The 24,455-nt window shown below is 41.7% G+C and overlaps 2 protein-coding genes across 6 annotated transcripts in view; both read right to left on the bottom strand.

Moving 5' to 3' along the window:
• The window catches only part of cdh4 (cadherin 4, type 1, R-cadherin (retinal)), a 473,468-nt gene that overhangs the window by 10,947 nt on the left and 438,066 nt on the right, over positions 1-24,455 (bottom strand). For all 5 annotated transcript variants that reach the window (XM_073915480.1, XM_073915481.1, XM_068224104.2 and 2 more), the window contains 3 exons: positions 21,965-22,218; positions 15,871-16,013; positions 354-590 (listed from right to left, as the gene is read on the bottom strand). In XM_073915480.1, the coding sequence (XP_073771581.1) occupies positions 354-590; positions 15,871-16,013; positions 21,965-22,218 (634 nt within the window). The remainder of the gene's footprint in view (positions 1-353; positions 591-15,870; positions 16,014-21,964; positions 22,219-24,455) is intronic.
• LOC137496691 (myb-related transcription factor, partner of profilin-like) lies at positions 3,872-4,848 on the bottom strand. The gene is made up of 2 exons (XM_068224335.2): positions 4,053-4,848; positions 3,872-3,932 (listed from the first exon to the last, which is right to left on the bottom strand). Exons 1-2 carry the CDS (start codon positions 4,846-4,848, stop codon positions 3,898-3,900), a joined length of 831 nt encoding a protein of 276 aa, XP_068080436.2. The 3' UTR covers positions 3,872-3,897.

The following is a 24,455-nucleotide window of genomic DNA, read 5'->3' as shown; positions in this document are numbered from 1 at the left end:
CAAAGTATTTCAATTTATTTATGTCATCTATTGTTCATTTTGTAATAATTTTCAGTGCCTATTTGTATTTTCACTGCAGTTAATTTATGTCTAATTCTATGAATTTATATTAAACACTACTTTAAGACATTGTCCACAGCTAAAGAATGTTAAATAAAAATTTGGTAGTGAATTTTTTTTTTTGTGCTAACTTAGGAGCAGTTAACACAGACCGGTCAATTTTGACCAAGAACACTAAATTAAGGGACAGGATGTGAACACGACAGGAGGGATATTGTTGAATTGTAAAACATGTTGAAAACTTGGACCTGTTAAGAACAGTCAATTTGTAATACGTAAAATCCAAATCTAACCATTCAGGCGTGAAATGGTCCAATTTCGACGGGCAGAAGAGGGGTAAGAGGGCAGCTCAAAGACATAAGGGCCAGCATTGGGTTCTGAATCTAAATCTGAGGCTGTGATGTTGACTGGATATCCATGTCGTGACCTCTCGCAAACCAGAGCCTCTTGAGGAACCAAGACGGGCACATTGTCATTCACATCTATCAAATAAATCTGGAGTGTACCAGTTCCTGTGGCAGGAGGGGAACCTATGAAAGAGGAAAGAGGATAGCGATAGTCAGAGATTAGGCTCGTAAAGTTTATATATTTGTCCTGAATACTCTCAGTTGTGTCAGGTATAAGAAATGATAACTGCACATAAATATTTCACATAGCTGTTTTCTCTTTAATAGAGCTGGGCTCGTTCTCAGAGGACAGATATGTGTAATAACTTTGCCTGAAGAAACAGACGCATCTGCACCCTACAGCTGAGTGTGAATCAAAGAAAAACCACACCGTGCAGAGGCCAGATATACACCTGCTCACTCTCACAACACAATCCGCCATCACAGACGAGGGAAGCATTTGTGGAAAACATGGCTGTTTTATTCCCAAAGCTCTGACTGAGTAACAGGCTACATATTATAAAGATTGATTCTGTCAAATTGTGTTACTAGAAGGTCCGATATCAGTCTAAAATACAAGCCGTCAACCCCGGACGTCTGTATCAACTGCTAGACAAAATGCTAGTCCCTAAAGACATATTGATTCAGGCCAACATGCCTTTGTTCAGGGAGGACGCCTGACAAGGCCTGCCACTACACACACATTTGAAAACTTCAGGGAAAAACACACCAAGACAAGCAGATGGCCTGGTCGATTTGCTAATCATACCAATCTCCCCTGAAGTTTTCTGAGCTTGTGAAGTGATACCCCACGTTAAGCCATTTGAGTATCTTCATTACATAGAGACTAGCTAAAAAGTAAACATGCAAATAAGGCAAGTTTATTTATATAGCACATTTCACACACAATAATTTAAAGTGCTGAGGAATCTGTTTTTTGTTCAGTGAACATCTGTAGTGAATTGAGGTCCTTTTAGTGATTTACAGACAAGTAATAATACTTTAAAATCTATTCTGAATGTAACTGGTAGTCAGAGTAAAGACCTGAGGGCTGGTGTGATATGCTCTGACTTTCTGGTTCTGGGCTGCGTTTCCCAAAAGCATCGTAAGCCTAAGAAGTTCGTAGAAATGATCGTACGACTGATCTTAATATTACGGTCTGTTTCCCAAAAGCATCGTAACTTAAGTAGCACTTGAAAATCTTAGTGGATCTACGAGTGCTCTGGAGTAATCGTAAAGCCTTAAGTGCATCGTAAGGAGACAGAGTTATGAGGGCACCTGCTGGACAACCGGCAAATTGCACCTACAATTTACTTCTCTTCAAAGTCATTATTCATTTTATTTGTACGTATATCTCTATTCATTTATATTTTCTACACATTACACAATTCAATATACAAATAATAATGAATAAAGAAAAAAATAAAAATTACATAATAAATGTTAGAATGAAAAAAAAAATTACACTGTTGTATATGGACATTTCGAAGGTAGTAGGCTACATATGTTGTATTTAACAGAAAATATTTAATGTGATTTAAAGATGACACAAATAAAGGAGGAACTCAAAAAAATGTGTCAATGACTTGCTTGCGTGCCCCAAACCCAGCCATGTATTGAACATGTCTTGGCTGATCATCATGAATTCTCATCTCAACTTCATTCTCTTCCTCCACCTCTTCATCTTCCTCCCTGATGTCCAAGGGCACTCTTGCCCTCACTGCAATGTTGTGCAACATAGCTGTTACTGTTATTACAGCACAGCACTTTTGTGGCACAAAGAGAAGACCACCACTGGACTTGTGAATAGCCCGAAAGCGTAGCTTCCACCTTCCTAAAGTGCGCTCCACAGTACTTCGGGCAACACGGTGAGCCTCGTTGAAATGTGCCTCACTGTTACTGACAGGATTAGCAACAGGGGTGAACAGATATGGCCTCAATGGATATCCGCTGTCACCAAGCAGCCTCCAATGTCCGTTTGAGTTTTGGGCCTCTTGACCCACAGATGAGTTGGTAAAGATATAGGAGTCATGTGTGCTCCCAGGCCACCTTGCAACAATGTCTGTGATTAAACAGTTATGGTCACAGATCACTTGGCAGTTGATTGCTGGATAACCTTTGCGGCATATATATGTATGGCCATCCACAGAAGGCGTACTGATGGGAATTAAAGTACCATCAATGACTCCAATGACTTGTGGTATATGGTAATGTGTTAGAAAATACTCCTGAATGTCTGACATGGCCTGTCTTGATGCTGGAAATTTGATGTGTTCAGCTGCAAGTGGAAGCAGTGCATAGGTGACTGCTTGTACAGCTCTGGACACAGATGGTTTACTTAGTCCAAGTCCATCTCCAAGTACCTGAAGAAAACTGCCTGTTGCATAATATCTCACAGCAGCTAAGAGTTGCACATCAGGGGACAAGGCAAAATTCCTTCTTGTAGCACGCATCAGCTGAGGCCCAATGACATTGAGCAGCTGGACTATTTCTCCTCGTGGCAGACGGTACCTGTGAATGACAGCCATATCATCAAGCATATCCAGAGGATTTTGATGCTGCCTGATGAAGGCATTTATAGTACATAGTGTACTCCGTGGTCGTCTCTGTCTTTGTCTTTGCCTTTCTCTTTGCCTCACTCTCAGCTGGAAAACTCGCTGTAGTGCAGCCATGATTTACTCTGCAAGACTACTGAAGTGTGAACTTTATATACTATCCTAAAATTGCTCACAGGAACCATATGATTAAAGTTTTTCAGGCTGTGATAATATTCACATGTCACACACTGATTGTCATCTATTTCACTAATTGCAGTAGGCCCCACTTGAAGAAACTGAATCATTGATTTTAGAAATTGCATTAATTACCTCTTCCCTGAATTTAATCTCTTGTTAGGTTCATAATGGTCAAAGATTTACATTTATATAAAACAGTGCTAATAAAGAATGTGCACATTAAGAATTTTTCTGCACCTATATGGATAGGCTAATAGATAGGCCCTAATACTATATTGCCACACACATCAAGACTCGAGCTGTAGTAAAATATATACCCCTCTTTTCACAGACAATGCTTAAGCCTATAGTCCAGACTAAAATGTAAGTCTGAGCTTTTTCAACTGAAGGACACTTGCACTGACTGATCCTAAAATATATCAGTCCCTTTGTTTTGTCTCAAGATGGACACCAGTAATTTTTTTTCTAAGGCGCAATTATAAAAAAAAAATACTTAAATCTAATTGAACTATGGCCTAATCCTGGCCCTGTCTGTGAAACTAGCCCATAGGACTTGCATGCTTATTACTTTTTTAAAGAGACTACAAGTAGCTATTTAAATTTGAAACACTTATGATATGATAATATAATAAGAATTCTTCTGCTTTATAGTATTTCATTGAGCCTTAGACTTTGAGTGGATTAACAAACATCAAAACATTGCATTTAAACAATTTTTATTGATTCAAGTTTGTAGTTTGTTCCCCAGGATCTGCAAAAGACATGGCAAAATGTGATGAGTGTACATATGGAAAAGAATATTTCATGTTGCACAACATATTTTATTAAAACATATAATTATTCATGATTAAACAACATTGAACAATCTTACCTGACTCATCTGGCAAGATAATTGGCACTGAAATGGAGGGCCTTGCAAAACTCATCTCCTCCAGTGAAAGTCTCCTCTCTTCCAAAGCCATCTTGGCCTTCTTAAGTTCAATGATTTCCCTCTGAAAGTTGTAATTCATCTCATTGGCCTCTTTAAGAGATTGTCTGATATCTTTTAGAACATCTAATTTCTCTCGCTCCAGCTGTACCAAGTCCTGACTACAACCACAGATATTCTCAAATCGCGGTGTTGTGGCTGTAGCCTGAACAATTGAAGATGGAGGCTGGTCTGTTGGACTGTTGGGAGGACTGGGAGATGGTAGCTGTCTGTCAATAGGAGGTGAACCTGATTGCTCTTGTGAACATGATGGACCTGACTCAGGTTCAGGTTGACGCAACCCTTCTCCTCCATGGAGGTCAATCCCACCACAAATCCCATCTGAGGCAGTTGTTCCAAGAATTGACAGTGCCTTTTCTTCTTCTGCTGTAAGAATGGGGGCGTCATTAGGCCCACCACCTGTTTTATTAATTGTTGTCCTCTGCAGTGCCCTTTTTCTTTTAGCTAGGCTTGAAAAGTCCTGCCACTTCTTCCTGACCTCATTCCCTGATCTTTTAATCCCCCTTGTTGCAGTAAGTTTTGTAGCAATATCGTCCCACATTTTTTGTTTTTCTTTATTTGTGTGACTTCCCTTAAACCTGCTGAAAATTATATGTTTTTGTAGCTCCACCTCCTCTAAAATAATATTAATTTCCTCTTTTTGAAAAATGACTTTTCTTTGTTTTTTGGTTTCAGCCATTTTGCTAGTGTCTCCACCCCTAGGTATGTGCTTATTTATATTTTTGTCCTATTAGCAAATGCACATCAGGTGGGGATAATTAGGCTAAACTTTTCAAAAATAAATGTAAGAGCTTATTTATTTATTTATTTATTTACTTATTTATTTATTTTGATGTGAGATAAGCAATTTTTGATAAAGAAATTGATAAATAATTCTACTTAATTAAGGTTTCATATAAATATCAAAAATGATGCTGATGTCATTTCCGGCAAGGACTGTTAAAATTAGTTTTATGCGAGATTGGAGCAAGACAGTGTTTTTACAGTACGACATTTCCAGTTAATTTATGTTTTTAAACTGGCTCAAAAATATTTTTTTTTATGTTATTCGAGTTGAATATACATTCACACAAGTAGAAGAAGAATTATATGGATTGCTATAACATGTGCAACAATAACGAGCCATTCTATAGCGTGACATTTCAGCACTTAACAAACGGATAGCGACTCCTAAGTTGCACTTAAAGCTGGGCTACGTGCAATTGTGTTAAGTGCATTTTTGGGAAACGCACGTGAAACAATAACGAACGTTCGCAAAATGACTCGTAGAAAACGCTCTTAAGTGCTAAGATCAATCGTTATCGGGAAACGCAGCCCTGGTCAGAATCCTGGCAGCAGCGTTTTGGATGAGCTGCAACTGTCTGGCTTTCTTTTTGGGAAGGCCAGAGAGGAGGCTGTTACAGTAATCCACCCTGGTGCTGGTAAAAGCATGAACAAGTCCCCACTAAGAACAAAGCATCTAATTCTTGCAATGTTTTTGAGATGATAGCATGCTGATTTACTTACTGCTTTGACATGACTACTAAAAACTCATATCTGACTGCAGAATAACACCAGGATTCTTGACCATATTTTGTTGTTTGACTAAATAAACAGATTTGGAATGCTAATTAAATATAAAATCTAATTCATTTGAGTGAATTGGAATGTCCTGAATATCCCAGTTCTTCATGCAATATGCATGAAATAAGTCATTTACACAAACTAATTCGTCATAAACGGTTCTCTCCTATACAGCTTTTAAATGCCATTACAGTAATTCAGTTTAGACACAAAACACACACACTTGTATCTATCCTTATAGCGACTTTACATAGACCTAATGATTTTTATAATGTACAAACTGTATATTCTATTCCCCCATACATTTAAACTCAAACACTGACATTTTCAAAATACTTGATCCTCAGTGATTTTTGAACCGTTTTACTGAACAATATAATCACAAAGAAAAAAAGAAAAAAAAAAATTTTTTAAAAACATCAAGAAAGAAATAATAAAGGTTCCACCAAATTTTTTAAATACTAGTATCACTATTGTTTATTTTTGAAATATCTAGTGTGCTTCAAAACAGTGACAAAAAACCCATTGTCACGTTAGCCTATACTACAGTTTTTCATCAAATCAAAGCCAATCAAATGCTTCCTAGTATCTGACATGCCCCACCCCCTTCAAGATGCTTCTCATTTGCTTTACATTTGATGCACTTAAGCTAAACTACTCCCACTGGCAGAGTGGTGACAAAACAAAATGTTATTGGCTGTCTTTTAAAAAGGGGACGAGCTACACTATGTCCCACCCTCTCTTTGTGTTTCGGTTGAGATTACGTTAAACATCAAATAAAAATGCACATTTTACAGCACTTCCTGGGACCTTTAAAAACATCAACAATGATTGTTTTTATAATGTGGAAATTGTATTACAGAACATTGTCTTTAATAAAGCAATTGGAACAAATGTTCCCACAACGTAAAGAATATAAATTCCACATGCACAGATACAATTATCAAATAAGTCGATCTGAAAATTCTAATTGATTCTAGTGAACCTGTTAATTCCATCTCACATGTTGTGCTAAAAATGTAATTTATTCTATTAAATCAGTTCATTGAAATGAATCATCCATATTACATCTTGATGACTTTAGTAAACTGTGTTCATGCAAATAAAATTGCTTCTTCAATTTAGTAACGTAAAATGTTTTTGTTGTATTTAGTAGATTATTTTCAAGCTTTGATAGTGTATTGTACATCATTCCTATAATCACGCTGCCTCTAACTTGTATGCAGTTAGCTTCTTTTTGTTTGCTAATTAGTGATTTATTAGAGTAGCTTGACTGTACTTCAAATACCTGATTGACATTGTGGCAACTATAATTAAAGCTCTGGCAACTTACACGACTGGAATCTGCTATCTTTGACCAATTTAATGTTACGGTATCCAAAGTCTCATTATGGTCTGTGATTTCAAGTCAATAACAGAGGCATTTGTTTTGTTTGTCTGGAAGGCTGCTTTGCAAAAAGTGCTCTTGAAGTGTTGCCATGTTCTCTTTTTATAAGTGGTCCAGATAGGCTTAAGGAATCTAGTGTATGTTGTTAATATTAATGAAGATGCAGGTTGTGATATTTTGATCGGTGGCTTACTTATAACTAAGATAAATTATTTAAGTTCATGTTTATATGGGATTGTACTTTGCTATTATTTCTGGCAAGATCTGGATACAATAATGATTCAACATGTACCACGTTCACTGTGATTTCTTCCACCGTGTATTCAGAAGAGGGAAATATTAAAATAATACTTAACCATATGTGGCTGTCACTATATGCATTTATTGGAGGTTAATTTGGTTGTTGAATTGTAAATTACAGATTATTGTCCCTACAGAGCAGGATTAGGAACTAAAAGGTGAAAAAACAACAACATGTAGCTGCAGTGTAGGACATTTATATGACAAAAAAACACACCTAAATTAAAGCTACAATCAGCAACGAAAGGTACCTCACACCCAGCCTCAATACCTCCTGGTGGCTTTAGGATGACAGAGAACAGTGGATAATAATAATTTAAGCTTTTTATATATATATATATATATATATATATATATATATATATATATATATATATATATATATATATATATATATATATATATATATATATATATATATATATTTTCTTTTATATATATATATATATTTTTATAAAACAGAGATAATCATTCATTTATCCCAAACATCCTTCTGTCAGCAGGTGGCGCTATGGCTGTGACTTAAGGAAGCTCATCGAATGTGAATTTTTCAGGCAGATCAGACATTGTGTGGCCGAGTTATAAGTACTGTCTCCCCAATTGTGAAACACTGAAATTTGTTAGTCCACCACGGACACGATAAACTCTAGGTCAGTGGTCCTCATCCACCAGTACCGATCTGTGGATTAATTGGTACTGGGCCGCAAAAGAAATGAATATTTTTTTCTATTTTATTTATTATCTGAGTCTAATTGATCTTTTATTTTGAAAAATCTTTTATTTTGAAAAAAAATATCATTTTCTCTCAGTTACATCTTGGTCACTTGAGTGCCCAAATTTAACCGACATGCAGCAAAATGCAAACAGACATCTTTGGAAAGCTTCTTTGCTAAGGGGAAAAGGCTCAGTGAACAACCCAGGAACTGCCAAGGAATAGATCCGCGCACAAGACGCGCACTTCCAGACCAGACCAAACACACCCAGTTGAATGAATCCCGTGAGTGCACCGAGAGTCACATGACAAGAATTGACCAATTAGCTTCAGCTTGTATGGAATATACACATTTCAGTAAAACTAATTATTTCAGACAAACACAGAACATCCAACACTGCAGTGCTTTGTATTTTTTCCATAAATAAAACTTGTAAGAGTGACAGCTATGTTTTGTCAGCTTGTCTTCCTCTTAGAAAATCTACGAATAACCTCCAACCAAACAGCTCCTTGCCCCCCAACCCCTCGGTCCGCTGTAAAATTATTGTCAAGCGTTGAGCAGTCTGCGATTATAAAAAGGTTGAGGACTACTGCGCTAGATCTTCAAACTTTATATCACAAAGGCCTTTGGATTAGACAGACAAAACTTGGACTTGATCTAAAGAAATTTCTAGGAAAGTTTGCCACAGTGTAAAACATGTAATTTCCTATTGCCAGCAGGTGGCGCTATGACTGTAACTGAGCCCTTAGAGGTAGATCAGACCTGAGTTATAACAACTTCTTGTTTCATGGTGAAACATCATAGATTGTGAGGCCACCACAGACACGCCCTTTGACGAAAACTCTCTTTGCAATTCAACATCACCAAGGCTTTTAGATGACAACAGCCAATTTAGGTGTTGATCTGATAAAATCCCCAGGAAGAGTTTGTTAAAGTACAATGCCTGGAAATGACAAAAAACTTCACTTTTTCGCAGAGGAAGTTAAAAATATCTTCCTGTTGGTTTTGAGATTTCGCTCCAAGACACTTTTTTGTAGGTATTGGCATGTTTGATGTCCGTGCCAATTTTTGTACATGTCCATGAAATGTAGCTCGGGGGCTATTCTGTCAAACGTGGCAGTAGGTGGCGGTAGGTGGGGTTGTCAAGTCATTTTGCCACATCCACTTTCAAAATCTATAACAAACGTAAATTTTCACCACATTTTTAGGCTGCTTTAGACCCTCAAAAATGAAGAAGAAGAAGAAGAAGAAGGAATTAAAAGAAATGGTGCTCGGTCCCTAACTACAGAAAATGTGGGTTCCCCTTCGGGGGGAACTTCAGCACTATAAGTGGATTTGATTGTAAAATCCACGCATTGGGAGGTTCGGTTCAGAAGCTACTCGTCTGAAAGAGTATTGAACGGGCCAATTAAGAATGAATTGGCAGCGCAAGCCTGCGCAGGTGAGCGGCATAAGCAATCAACTGAGTATATAAGCTCACCTGGCGCAGCAGACGCTATCCTTTTCGCTTCAGAGACTTTCTGATCGAGTCGATGAGGGTTCCTCCTGCTGTGACCAGCGATTCTGAGCGAACGAGAGCATTCTCCCGGTCCAGAGTGTGTACACGCAGTGGCAGACGGTCGAGCTGGGTTTCTCCCTTGCCTGGCGTTCTTTGGGTCCGGTCCTCCAGAGCGGTGCGTATAAAGTTGCAAACTTCACAGAAAGAGCAACACAGTCGTGCAGCACGTCCTTATCAGGACGGCGCTCCGACTGTGCGTTTCTGGATGCGGTGGTTTCCTGTCCTCGGATGATGGGCGCGGGCACTGTGTTACATGTCTGGGGGTCCAGCATGTTAATGCGCTGCTCGCGGGCAGTTCATGTCGTCATCGCGATGCCATGACTGTTGCGCAAGATCGCGGTTAGCCTTTGCAAAAAGGCGAACCACCCCAGTTGTCCCCTGCTCTGCAGCGGGCACTCGGGCAGATCTGAGGGTTTCAGCGAGAGATAATCCGTCGCCCACGGGCCCGCGGACCTCCCGCTCCTCTAAGCGCTCCATCCAAGCTTCGGGCGGAGGAAGCGATCCGTCTAACAGATGGTAGCCCTTACGCCCGATGACACCGGAGACCAGATGTCCACCGCGGCATCGGAGGGTGGGCTTTCATTGTCCGATGATGATCCAGACCCGCTCGCCCCCTTCGGGCTGGTGAGCGCTGTCACTACGGATCCTGAAACGGACATGTTAGCCGTGCTTTCCCGGGCTGCTTCGGCCGTGGGTTGGAGATGGTTTATCCCCCAGCTCCGCGGCCGGACCGACTAGAGGGGCGTTCCCTTCTTCCCGGAGGTGCACAGTAGGCTCACGCGGTCTTGTAAAGCACTTTTTTCTGCTCGTGCTGCGTGTCCCTCCACCCTAACCACTCTTGACGGTGAAACAGCCAGGGGGTATGTGGCGATTCCTCAGGTTGAGTGCGCGATGGCGGTAAATCCGCGCGGCGCCTCTTCTTGGCGGGGTCCGCCTCGTCTCCCATCCAAAGCCTGTAAGTTATCTACCTCCCTCGGAGCTAGAGCTTACATAGCTGCGGGCCAGGCTGCTTCCGCCTTGCATGCGATAGCCACCTACCAGCGCTACCAAGCGCAGGCGCTGGCCGAGCTGCACGAGGGTGGGTCCAACCCAGGCTTACGAGCTTCGCACCGCCGCCGACTTAGCTCTTCGGACTACTGAGTCCGCTGCGTGTGCGTTGGGAAGGACGATGTCCACATTAGTGGTCCAGGAGCGCCACCCCTGGCTGATATGCGCAAAGTCGACAAAGTCCGCTTTCTTGACTTCCCCATATCCCCAGCCAGGTTCGGCGACACTGTCTGTGAATTCACCCAGGAATTCAAGGCGGTGAGAGAGCAGTTGGTGGGTGATGTCTTATCGGCGGTCCGTAGCCCGCTCCGCCCGCCGTGCCATTCATACCTGCTCCTCGCCGAAGGCGCCCGCCTACGAGAGCTGCTCCGCCCCCGCACACGCCTAAGGCGAAGCGAGCGCGTCGGGCACCTCGGAAGCAGGCAGCCCCCCTGCCCAGAACGCCGCTAAGTCCGGCAACGGACCGCGAAGCGCCCCTGGGACAGGCCATCTGGAGAAGAGGGAACTTGCTCTTTCCCCGCTGGAGGGCGGGGCCCCATTTCCAACGGCACTTTTTACTGCCATGAAAACATTATGAAAGGGCACTTTTCACTTCCCCAGATGTGACAGCCCGAAATCTACCAGTCTGGGACGCTATGCTTTCTAGCTTGCAGATTCGGTGCGTTTCGCCAGTGGCTCACGAGCGCTGGGAGGACGGTCTCCTTTCTCCCACCCCTCGAGCCTCCCCTCCGGAGCTCGGGTTTGGAGTGAGAGCAAATATCTCACCTCCAGCTTTTCCGTGGGACCCGCGAGCTTCCCGGATCAGCACACCCACTCCGCGCTGCCCCACTGCTGGTACGTCAGCGATTGTAGCGATGAGTCCATTAGCGAGAGCTCTGCCTGCCTGGTTAGCGCGGGCCAGCTCTTCGCGGTGGCTCATACGCACAATCAGACTCGGCTATGCGATTCAGTTCGCGAAACGGCCCCCCCAAGTCACGGGTGTGTATTCACCAGGGTCAGCCCCCTGTCCGCCCCTGTCTTGCGAGAGGAGATTGCTGTCCTCCTGGCGAAGGATGCAATCGAGCCGCTCCCTCCAGCCGAGATGGAGAGTGGGTTTTACAGCCCACGCTTCATCGTGCCCAAAAAGAGCGGTGGGTCACGGCCAATCCTAGATCTGCGCGTTTTGAACCGCTGCCTGCACAAGCTGCCGTTCAGAATGCTCACGCAGAAGCGCATCCTCCGGTGCGTTCGTCCTCTGGGTTGGTCTGCAGCATTAGACCTGATGGACGCGTATTTCCATGTCTCCACTCTTCCTCGCCACCGACAGTTTCTGCGGTTTGCGTTTGAAGGTCGAGCTTGGCAATACAAAGCCCTCCCCTTCGGGCTCTCTCTGTCTCCGCGGGTCCTCACCAAGCCCGCGGAGGGTGCCTCAGCGCCCCTTCGGCTCGCGGGCATCTGCATACTCAATTTCTTTACGACTGGCTGAATTGCCCTCTCTTTTGATTATGCACAGAGTTGATTATGCACAGAGACAAAGTGCTCTGGCACTTCCACCTGTGGGGGTTTCAGGTCAACCGAGAAAAGAGCAAACTCGCCCCCGTGCAGAGGATCTCTTCTCTCGGGCTGGAGCTGGACTCGGTCACCATGGCAGCGCGCCTCTCCGGAGAGCGCGCTCAGCTGATGCTGTACTGTCTGAGAGAGCTCGACAGTAAAATAGTGGTCCCACTGAAACAATTTCAGAGGCTCCTGGGGCATATGGCATCCGCAGCCGCTTCATGCCGCTCGGATTATTCTATATGAGACCACTTCAGCACTGGCTTCACGATCGAGTCCCCAGACGCGCATGGCACGCGCGCGCACACCGAGTCTCTGTTACTGCGCTGTGTCGCCGCGCCCTCAGCCCTTGGAGCGACCCCTCGTTCCTACAGGCCTGGGTGTCTCTAGAACAGGCGTCCAGTCTTGTTGTCGTTTCAGCAGACGCTTCCAACACGGGCTGGGGGGCTGTGCGTTGCGGGCATGCGGCTGCGGACCTGTGGAAAGGTACCCAGTTGCATTGGCATATCGCCTGGAGCTGTTGGCAGTGTTCCCCGCTCTCCACCGTTTTTTTCCGGTGTTGGAGCGGCAACACGTGCTGGTCAGGACGGACAGTACGGCGGCGGTGGCGTATATCAGCCGTATAGGGGGTATGCGCTCTCGCCGCATGTCTCAGCTCGCCCGCCGTCTGCTCCTCTGGAGTCATCCGCGGCTGAAATCGCTGCACGCCATTCATATTCAGGCAAGCTCAACCGTGCAGCCGATGCGCTCTCACGGCAGCCTTGCGTCCTGGAGAATGGAGACTCCACCCCGAGTCTGTTCAGCTGATATGGGCGCGATTCGGGGAAGCCCAGATCGATCTGTTGCTTCCCCCGAGATCGCTCATTGCCAGTTGTTCTTTCCCTGACCGAGTGCTCTCGGCACGGATGCACTGGCTTACAGCTGGCCTCGGGGCACGCGCAATACGCGTTTCCCCCAGTGAGCCTGCTCGCGCAGTTACTGTGCAAGGTCAGGGAGGACGAGGAACAGGTTGCTGGTTGCGCCCCTCTGGCTCAACCGGACCTGGATGTCAGAGCTCTCCCTCGCGATAGCCCTCCCCTGGCAGTCCCTTCGAGAGAGCACCTACTCTCTCAGGGACAGGGCACCACCTGGCACCCTCGCCGATCTTTGAAGAGATTTTTAGACGCGAGGAAGACTTAGGTAACCTCCGATTGCGGTGGCTAATACCGTCACTCGGGCTAGAGCCCCCTCCCCGAGCGCGCCTATGCCCTGACGTGGAGTCTATTCACTGAATGGTGTGTCTCTCGCTGAGAAGACCCCCGTAATTTGCCAGATCAGCGTTGTGCTTTCTTTACGCCGAGAGAAGTTGGAGAGCAGGCTGTCGCCCTCCACACTCAAGGTTACGTGGCTGCCATCTCCGCTCTCATAACGCGGTGGCTGGCAGCACCGTGGGAACGCATAACCTCATCATCCGGTTCCTCAGGGGCGTTAAGCGAATTAATCCACCCCGCCCCCTCTCATGCCCTCTTAGGATCTCGCCCTCGCTACACAAGCCGCGTCAGATCCCTTCGATCCTCGACTCAGTATTTTCTGTCCCTGAAGACAGCTCTGCTGGTCGCGTTGATATCGATTAGAGGGTCGGGGACCCGGAGGCATTTTTCGGTCAGTGACTCGTGCCTGTAATTGGGCTGGCTTCTCTCACGTATGAGACCCCGCCCGCGATATGTGCCCAAGGTTCCTACCACTCCGTTTTAATACGAGGTAGTGAGCCTGCAAGCGCTGCCCTCGGAGGAGGCAGACCCAGCCCTTATTTATTGTCCAGTTCGCGTTTTGCGTATTATCCGGACCGCACTCAGAGTTTAGATCATCTGAGCAGCTCTTCGTCTGTTATAGCGGTCGGCAGCAGGGAAGTGCCGTACCGAAATAAGTTCCCACTAGATTGTGGATGCCTTTCTTTCACTATCAGAGCCGAGATGAGCCGCGTCCCCCGAGAGCGCGTGCGCACTCCACTCGGAGCTTCGCATCCTCTCGAGCGCGCGCACGCGGCGCCCCTCTAACAGACATCTGTAGAGCTGCGGGCTGGGTGACACCCAACACATTTGCAAGGTTTTACAATCTGCGAGTGGAGCCGGTTTCCTCAAGGGTATTAGGTAACCCTTGGTGATTGAGGAAACAATTCGGTAGGGTGTTGAAACACGCTTGCTGCGCCATTTTCCCTAACACGGAGATACGTGCGCCTTTTTATCTGTCAGTAAAGTTCCCCGTCAGGTGAGCCCTGCAGATTCCTCCGTGGCCCCCAGCACTGACTCAGCGGAGGAGTCACTTGCTGGCCCACTACGTTGTAGGTCTGCCCGCTGGTCAGCCCGCGTTTTGGGTAAAGGTGCCTGCTATGCGTGGTCCCCACTAGGCGATCCCATATGCTTATTCAGCCACGGTTAAGTCCCCCCCCCCTGGGCGGACCCGTGTCTTCCCTCCCCGCTAACCACTCTTTTGCTATGCGTACTCCCCCTTTTTAGGGCTAGTCCATATGTAAATTCTGCCATCTATCCCCCCTTGGGTAACGGATGGCCTCCGCAGCGTCCTCCCTATCGGGATTGCACGCTTCCCAACGTACTGTCGTATTTTCCTAGAATTATCTAGATGCTCACGACTTCCCAAAAAATATATATTAAATCCGTAAAACTTCTGTTGAAGTAGGATAAATTAGGGCCAGGGACACGTTGGAGGACCGCGCCCCCCATGATGTGGGTGCGTCACGCTTGCTTGACTATCTCCTCATCGGGGGTGTTGGTAAGGTGCAGTCATTATGGCGCTTTCAATGGGCTCCCAATGCGTGGATTTTACAATCAAATCCACTTATAGTGCTGAAGTTCCCCCCGAAGGGGAACGTTCGAGGTTACTAAAGTAACCCTTCGTTCCCCGAGGAGGGGAACGGAAGCACTATACTCCGTCGCCATAATGACTGTCCCTTAGCTGTTGAAAGTCTCTTCAGCTTAAAAAGGATAGCGTCTGCTGCGCCAGGTGAGCTTATATACTCAGTTGATTGCTTATGCCGCTCACCTGCGCAGGCTTGCGCTGCCAATTCATTCTTAATTGGCCCGTTCAATACTCTTTCAGACGAGTAGCTTCTGAACCGAACCTCCCAATGCGTGGATTTTACAATCAAATCCACTTATAGTGCTTCCGTTCCCCTCCTCGGGGAACGAAGGGTTACTTTAGTAACCTCGAACGTTCACATAATACACTTTAGGATTTCTGATATGAACGTCAACTGTGTTAAGCTATACAGTTTCTCCTTTTTAAAAAGTTAGTGTAAAAAAAGTGGAGGACAAGCAAATCAACTGTGATTGGACCGCAGCTTTGTTGGAACTCCTTCTTGGTTGAATAGAGCATGAGAATGAAATCCAATCAGAGTAGAAAAATGGCCCAGTGCTGATAGCTTATGAATCGATAAGCTGTGAACAGCTTTTTTTGCTCCGTGGGACAAAAGTTCAAGCTAACCAACTTCTCTCCAAACTGACCTAGCCAATCATTCAAATCCATATTTTCATACACAGCAGCTTTAATGCATCGACACTCACTCAAAGTTTTCATGCAGTTCAAACTTTCCAACTTTCTTACCATTGTCCACGGCCAGAAAGGTTGCTTCGTATACGTTCTTCTTCATATACGGTGACTCACGGTCCAGCACCGCGGTGGTGGTGATCCTTCCATTGGTCCTGTTGATTTTCAGCCAGTTGGCTGGATCTGACAGTTTGGAGTACCTGAAGGCCAAAAGCATTTGTTCATCAGATTACTCCAGATAAAAATCCATAAGCATCTGCAAGAAGCGACCACAGAGCTCAACGCTCAATCATAATTTATGCTGTAACAGTATGGCTGAGGGTAATAATGTAGAACTTTGAGATCATCAATCCATTTAAATGCCGTTAAAATCATATTTAGCCTGTTATGAGGATATAGCATGTGGATTATTAAGATATGTCCCTCATTCAGTCGCAGCATGGGCTCTGTTCTGATCAATGGATCTGCACAGAGAAATGTGGAAACATTTACACTCAATCAAATCACAGATGTGACACATAATCTTTCTTCTAAATATTATTGGGTAATGCATCAGGCTTCTGTGCTATTAATCCAAAACACTGAAGCTAAAAACGGTTACAACCTATTTATCTACCAGACCAGGCTTCAAACTTACATTGATTTGTTATTGGTATTCAACTGTTGTGGTGAAGTTAGTGGTGTTGTGACATACCAGTATACTGACTATAATGGTGATGCCTAAAAAACTAAATATGTTGTTGATTACTGTAGTTACAGTGTACAAGTATCCAAAATAAGCAGGTTATTTAAAAACCCTTAGGAAAGGACACAAAAAGAAAGCCCCGCCCCCTACTCAACATTTAATTTCAGTTGGAAGTAAATAACCATGCTGAAATAAAAGTCTCAGCAACTTCTAGTTTACACAGGCTTTGAGCAATTATTCTTTTATTATTCTTATAAATTTCCTTACTTTGATTCTGTGCTAAAAATGGTTTGAGTCTCATTCATTCATTCATTCATTCAATTTTCCTTCCTATGAAGCTGGATTTATACTTTAGCCTAGCGCTGCATCGCACACCTCTACTGACTGCGTGCGCACCTCGCGAAATAGACAAGGCTTTTATACTTGCCGCGTTCGCCATTATGATATTCTTTAAAACGACAGGGGGGCAGTCAAAACAAACCCCACCGTAAAATCAGACGAATAAACAGAGAAGTAGGAAGTTTTCGGAACTACGTCATATCATTAATATCATTCAGTATATTTAAACTAATTATTTTTATTGTTTTTATAAATTATTTTAATGATTATGAGGATTTTTAGAACCATTCAAGATTTTTTTAATCAAACTTTGATGCATCACTTGCTTTTGTTCATATCCAGGACAGTTTAACCTTTTAAAGTTTTTTTTTAAATATTAATGACAACAGAACATGAGTTGCTCTGCAAATATATTATATTATGGCAAATAAAAGTACACTTACTAAAAAAATACAGATGTTTTTTTTTAGATTTAGCCTGCTCCACAGTTCACACATTACTGTCTGGCTAGTTTCTGTCCTATACTTATGCTAACAAGGCAATAATGGTCCAACATTCCTGACCATTATCACCACTAAAGCCTAAAAAAAAAACAGGGTATCAGTATATTGCAAACCGACAGGATCAAATATTCCTTCCCAGTTATCAAAGAAATAATTCTGTGACTTCATTATAGTTTTGTAACAATTAAATTGTTTTAAATTTAAAATTGCAATATATATACATCAGTGTAAAACCTATGAATGGGGGAAAAACAAATTCTGTAATTGTGTACCCAGGTCTCCACTTTTGCCATGACCTATTTTGGTTTTAACAAACTTATCCTTCAAGTTTTTTCAAACCTTTTAACAAAAACTTTCTCCTTTCCCCCAGCCTCTTGCAATTTATAGCCAAGAATGATCAGGTAATCTCTATGACGACGTATCATAAAGTTGTCTGTACAGTTGTACTGTTTCAGACAAAATCTCTTCAAAGTGGTTCATATTTAACTCAAATCAAACACGGTGCCCCAACATCGGCAAACTTTGCGATGATGTTACATTCGCCGCGATCACTCACCGGGCATCGAGTTTAAACCAGGCTTTAGACAAGGGGTTAAAACCATGAGTAAATCTGATAATGAGCCTGATTAAAAGAAATAGTAACAAGATAAAACTGCGTGAATGGATCAGGATTACAGGGAACAGAAGCAAAGCGATTTCAAGTCAGCCACAAAACATGACAGAAGAGTTAACTGTGGGCTCTTCTTGAAGATTAGATTGAGTGAGTCATTTCATTTTTTTTACTTGGCACATAATAGTGAACTGATATATAACAATATATAAAACAATATATAGCACAAAATATTTAAAGACCATTCAGAAATGTGATGCTCTTTAACCGCTTAATGACGTCATGTTCTGGGAAAATTGAAATTGTTTAGTGAACGTTGGAAACATTTATTTAATGGTTTCGTTCCAAGAATTATTCATTTACAAATTAAGCACTGCCTATACAGTATGTCTTTGGACTGTGGGGGAAAGCCATGCGAACATGGGGAGGGCATGCAAACTTCACACAGAAATGCCAACTGACCCAGCCAGGACTCGAACCAGCAACCTTCTTGCTGCAGCATGAGGTGAAAGTACTAACAACTGAGCCAACATGCCGCCTTCTTATATATATTATTTGTAATGTGATTCACTTGTCATTTCTTCAATCAGCATATCTCTATAAGACATTCTTGTGGCTAATCATGTTGTGAAAAATCTCACATTACAAAATTGCTAATAATCAAGCCCCCACTGATATTTACTTTGTCTGTCATGCTGTTTTGTTTGCTAAGCACTTCTGTGTGACTTGTTTGAGCCTATAACATTGATAGATTCAGAGAGCGAGAGCGCCACAGTGTGGACTGTATTGATCGGACTGTTCCTCGCACACAGTGATCTATGGAGCAAGTCTACTGAAGGTCCCTCGAGTGTGTGAGTGAACGTGCATGGAGGCAAACTTTGGATCGATACTTCAAGCTGGCATCTTGCCCGCACACTTTTGAATCATGGAAAAAAAAATCAAGAGAGATCAAGCGTGAACGACTGATAGAGAGAGAGAGAGAGAGAGAGAGAGAGGAATAGAGAGAGAAAGAGAGAGAGAGACACAATAGAAGCAGCAGTGTGGGGAACGGTTCGACTCATTACTCACTGACCTTTCACCCTGTTGCCTGGCAACCCAGGCACAACCAAGGGACTAGAACAGGAGAGAGTCAATTAAAAGCATTTAGCTGCTCCCAGGGGTGCTAATGGTGCGAACGATACGTGCTACATCACTTGACATACAGCACAGTATGGAAATTGCATGTACTTCTGATGCTAGCGCAAAAAAGGAGGAGGTGACCTACAGCTGAGAGTGATGGATTTGTTTTAGGCTTGTTTTCCATAAAAATGGCTCTTAAAGTCAACTAGTCAAATAAAGCCCTCATGAATTTATGGGAATTTGAGAACTCAAGCATGATTCAGCAGAAAGTGAAAAGGGAACAGAGTGGGTGGAATAGGCTAGACTTTATGTGACAGACAGCACAGGCTGGTTTGCAGTTTACAATTCACATGTGTCACTCAGCTCATGAGTGCTTTATTTAAATGATCAATAGAAATCGCTAAGCCAGTCTGTTATTTAAGAAGACTCCAAAACTCCAGAAAAAATTAAGTAACTGTTATATTTATGGAGCATTAATATATTTTAAATGTTACGACAAATATATATGTATGTGTTTGTGTTTTATGTAAGTTGAGATATGCTAAGGTGCAGTAGGTGATCTGCCAGAATGCTAGCATTAGCGTAATAGCTTAGAAATTTTATGACCCTCCCCTGCCGTCCAAAGCCACGCCTCTTTAAGTCATGAACTCGCGAACGCGCACTGATTAGCTAGAACACCTGATCATGTCATTCACCAGTTAGAAAACTCTATGAAGACGCACACACTATCAACCGTAGTTGTTGACAGGCCGGCGGGTGCAGGATTATATTTCCCCAAAAATGTATCACAGTTAGGCGGAAGAGCCCACATGTTTTGTTATTAAACTAATTAAAAATTTGATCAGAAAAAAGCAGTGCTAAAACAGAAATTAGAGTTGTATTTTGTGATTTTAAAGACCATCTTTTTTTTTTTTTTTTTTTCAAGATTTAAGATAAGTCTTTTGTGTCTCTAGAATGTGTCTGTAAAGTTTTCAACTCAAAACACCCATCAGATTATTCATTATAGCTTTCAGAATATTGGAATTTTCTGCTCTGAACACGATGTAGCTGTTTTTGTTGCCTGTGCCTTTAATTCTTGTTCTCCCCAACCGTTGGCAATCTCTGCCTCGGCTGCGTTAGATAAACAGCAGAGTGACAGACTTGAAGGAAGCAGATCTCACAACGTTTGTGAGAAATTTTACAATAAGAACTTTTTTGAAACTTAAACTCTGATGAACTTAAACTCTAAAAAACTGAACTGACACTGTTTCAAATCACTATAATCTTCTATTTAAAGCTGCTTTGACACAATCTACTACCAAACTTATTGACAGGCGCCATTTTTCTAGGATAACATTTATAAACATGTTCACACAACTTTTTTTTTTTTTGCAAATAAACTGTGAATAAAATATTTGTTACAACTGTTATTTTTATACGTTTTATAAGTTTAAAACTTTTTAAAAACAACATCTTTTTAATAAAGACAGTAAAATCGCTATCGAATTCTTAACTGCTATAATCACCACAGCCACATGGTGTCAGTCAAAGCTAAAATGTGTGTACTACAAATGGCATGTGTGTGACTCATCATATCAGAAAGGCTTGAATAAACTACACCACATATACATAAAATAAACTTTCTTTAGTATTTTTGACTAAAGAGCTGTATTTCAGCTTCATCTGAGTCTGTCTTTATCACTGTACTGTTTATCTGATGTAATGCTAAAATGTCTTCAAACTACGAAATGGGCAGATTCTGAAGGCTATAATAAACTTTCTGATTGGTATTTTGAGCTGAAACTTCACAGACAAATTCTGAAGACACTAAAGGCTTATCTTACATCATGTTAAAGGGGTAAAATAGGTGCATTCATCCATTCATTTTCTTTTAGGCTTAGTCCCTTTCTTAATCAGGGGTCGCCACAGCAGAATGAACCGCTAACTTATCCAGCAACTGACCTAGCCGAGGCTCGAACCAACGACCTTCTTGCTGTGGGGCGACAGCACTACCTACTGCACCACCGCGTCGTTCATAGTGAGTATAATGAAGGCTGTCACTCACACACACACACACACACACACACACACACACACACACACACACACACACACACACACATGCGCACACACACACACACACACACACACACACACACACACACACACACACACACACACACACACACACACACACACACACACACACACACACACAAATCTTTGTTGTATCATTATCGTAATCTCAATGTTGTAGTCAGTCAAACACTGCCTGGGGCTGCATATTAATGATCTTGTCTTGATAGTCATAGTTGGTGTTTTGTTTCGATTGGCCGGTTTCTGACAAGGGTTTAACATTTACAGTATTTACAGGAGAACAAGGAAACAATGGTTTGATGCTCAAGGTATGTCACTCTCATGAACTGAACTCTTATTATTCAGTGATGCCGAAGTATATTCAGATTTTCATTCTTCATCATTTAAAAAGTGAATTTTATCTTTGAAGGGCTTAAATCTAACTGTAATAAAAACATTAATTACTGTAATTTCTTCTAATTACATCTTTTATGAAAAGACAAGTCAAAAGGATTACAATAACATCCAAGAAATCTTCATGATATTCTTGATTTTAAAATTCCTGGTATTTGAAAACTTCAAAGCTTTTAAAAAATAATATATTACTGAAATGAGTTTAAAGTGAGTTAAATGTTACTTAATTTTAAACCACTTGACACTGAGGCATTATTATTATTTTTTTGCTGAAACTCTTTTTTTCTTTTTTATATCTCAGACATACTTTGTCATTGACTGAAGCATGAGTTGGAGCCAGTAAGAAAATACATGATTGACATTAATGGTGACTCCGAAAGATTGACATCCGGACAGACAAAAGTAGTTCCTGTCATTTCTCTCTACCTGATAGTTTGCTGGATAAAGCGGTCTGGATCCAGAGCAGCGAAAGTAGCGAGGGTGGTGTCAGCAGGTACTCCCTCTTCAAAGCGGATGATTTTAGGGTTGGATGGGAAGACAGGAGCCTCATTGACATCCAAAACTGTGATGGTGACACCAGCAGAGGAAGATGGGGAGGAGGGGATCCCACTGGCCAGGTGAGCTTGGTTTGAGACCACCACCATGAGCATGAAGGCTCCATTCCGCTCATAGTCAACTGGCTGCACACATAATCACAAAGGATAAATAAAAGTTTTTTTTTATTTTAATTCTCGTAAAAAAAAGAAAGGCCTATTGTTAAAAAAAGCAAAACCGTAATAATTTAACAAAAAGACCTTAACCTCCTCACTGTCAGGCTGAACTGCCCAAAAAGGCTCCAAAAAGTGTTAGAAGATGAACCAAAAGTGACTCAACTTGAGTTAGGAAATGGAGTGAACTCTAATGGAAAGGTTAGAAGGAGTTGACAAGGAGATGAGTGTGAGAGGATCATCTGTTCTCTGGGAAGAAATGTGGTGTGCCGGACAGCATGTGACAATAAAAGCTGTGCAACTTTTCTAGAGAGGCTAAAATGCGCTTCTGAGTATCCTGAGATTCTATCAGTCCCTCACACACAAACACACAATTTTAAATGACAGAAAAGAGTGTACAAAATATGCACATACAGTGCTCAGCATATATGAGTACATCCCCCACAAATGTCTCATTGAAATGAATATTTTCTTTAGGATGCTTTACAATATAAAATGTTTGCATATACATTATATTAGTACTGAAGCCCAAATCTGGAGCTAATTTAAACAAAGAACTTAATGATTAAAAAATTCATAGGCCAAATTCAAATTTAGGGAAAACTATGAAATCCAATTTTGCAAAATAGCAAGAATCAAGAGAAAAAAAAAAAAAAAAATATATATATATATATATATATATATATATATATATATATATATATATATATATATATATATATATATATATGTATACATACAATTTTGTAAAAATGTTGTAGTTTCAAAATTTTTCTTGCAATATTTGAATAGTATATACGTATATTTTAATATACCCTTTGAGTTTTCTCAAAACAAGTGATTAAAATAATTGCATATGTAGTGCGTGTTATAATAAACCCCTCCAAAATAGAGGCTTTTTTTTTTTTGTAAACTCAAATTTGAAAGTTTACCTTTTAGGTTCTGTGTGGTCTGGGTTGCTGTATTTAATTTTGTTGGTTCCTGCACATGTCAGTAGTCATAGAAAAAACGAAAAATATCTTGATCACAATTTATGCTAAAGTTATTCTATTCCAACTGATGAGAGAACAGAGCCATATATGGGGGTATGGGGCCAGTACGGACCTTTAAAATTTAAAACAGTAGTAAATAACGTCACAGACCCTGGATACTGGGCAGAGCTTAGGAGGTTAAATGTATTATGTTTCCATTACTAAAGATGTTCTGGGGCTAAAACATTATTTCAATAAATATATGTTTAATAAATCTGTTTTGTTCAAATGCACCAATATATATTATACCCTTATTTAATAAGAACTGAATACAAATATTCCTTTTCAAAATGGGGTTTATTCATACAGTATATGCTGACCCCTGTGTATGAAATTGAGGCCCCAGTATATGCTCATTCTTTTTTAAAAGATATTTAATTAAAGTTGTACGAAATACTGTATGCACATAGGTTTTGAAGTTAAGGCCCCAGAATATGCTCATTCTTTTTTTAGGTATTTCATTAAAGCTGCTTCCTAGAGTCAGAGGTTTTTACCTAGAGTAGAACCTTACAGGAAGCTTGCAAACCATTTCAAATTCCCAAAACAAACATAAAAAAAAAACAAGTTTGGCCTGATTTTGTTTGTTTCTTGAATTTGCTTTAAGTTTAATAGGCCATTAAACTTCACTGACTCTAAAGCATTAGAGCAATTCAGGCTATAAAACAGGGAGGAAAAAAATAAAAGCTGTGAATGTAAATTATTTTTAATGTCAGCTATTCACCTGCAGTGCAATCTCCAGCTTCTTCCATTATCACCCAAATTGTGTTTTTTCCCTTGGTCTAACACCCAGTATGGGTCAACACATTCAAAAATAAAGTGTCAAATATTCATTGTAAGCCTGACAAATAATTAACTTCAGTGAATAATTAAGACACTGGATCCAGGGAAATGACTAAAATCACCATATTTAGCATGCCTGGCCAATGTTTGGTGATGTCATTTTGTATAGAAAACTTACATGCATGTGCAAATTTGGTCGTATAGTCTGTTGATTGTTGTCAGGTACTTATATTTTTTTACTTTATATTTATATGATGTCACCATTTTCAAATAATTACTTTTTTTGTGGCTTAAATCAGTGGTTACCAAAGTGGGGGTAACGGGAAAATAAGACCAGGGGGATGTTGGGGGATTGGGGACTACCAAAAATATCATATACAATATTACACTATTATAATT

Source organism: Danio rerio, chromosome 11 (assembly GCF_049306965.1).
Source record: "Danio rerio strain Tuebingen ecotype United States chromosome 11, GRCz12tu, whole genome shotgun sequence".
Classification (NCBI taxonomy): domain Eukaryota; kingdom Metazoa; phylum Chordata; class Actinopteri; order Cypriniformes; family Danionidae; genus Danio; species Danio rerio.
This window is presented reverse-complemented; position numbering and strand designations above follow the sequence as displayed.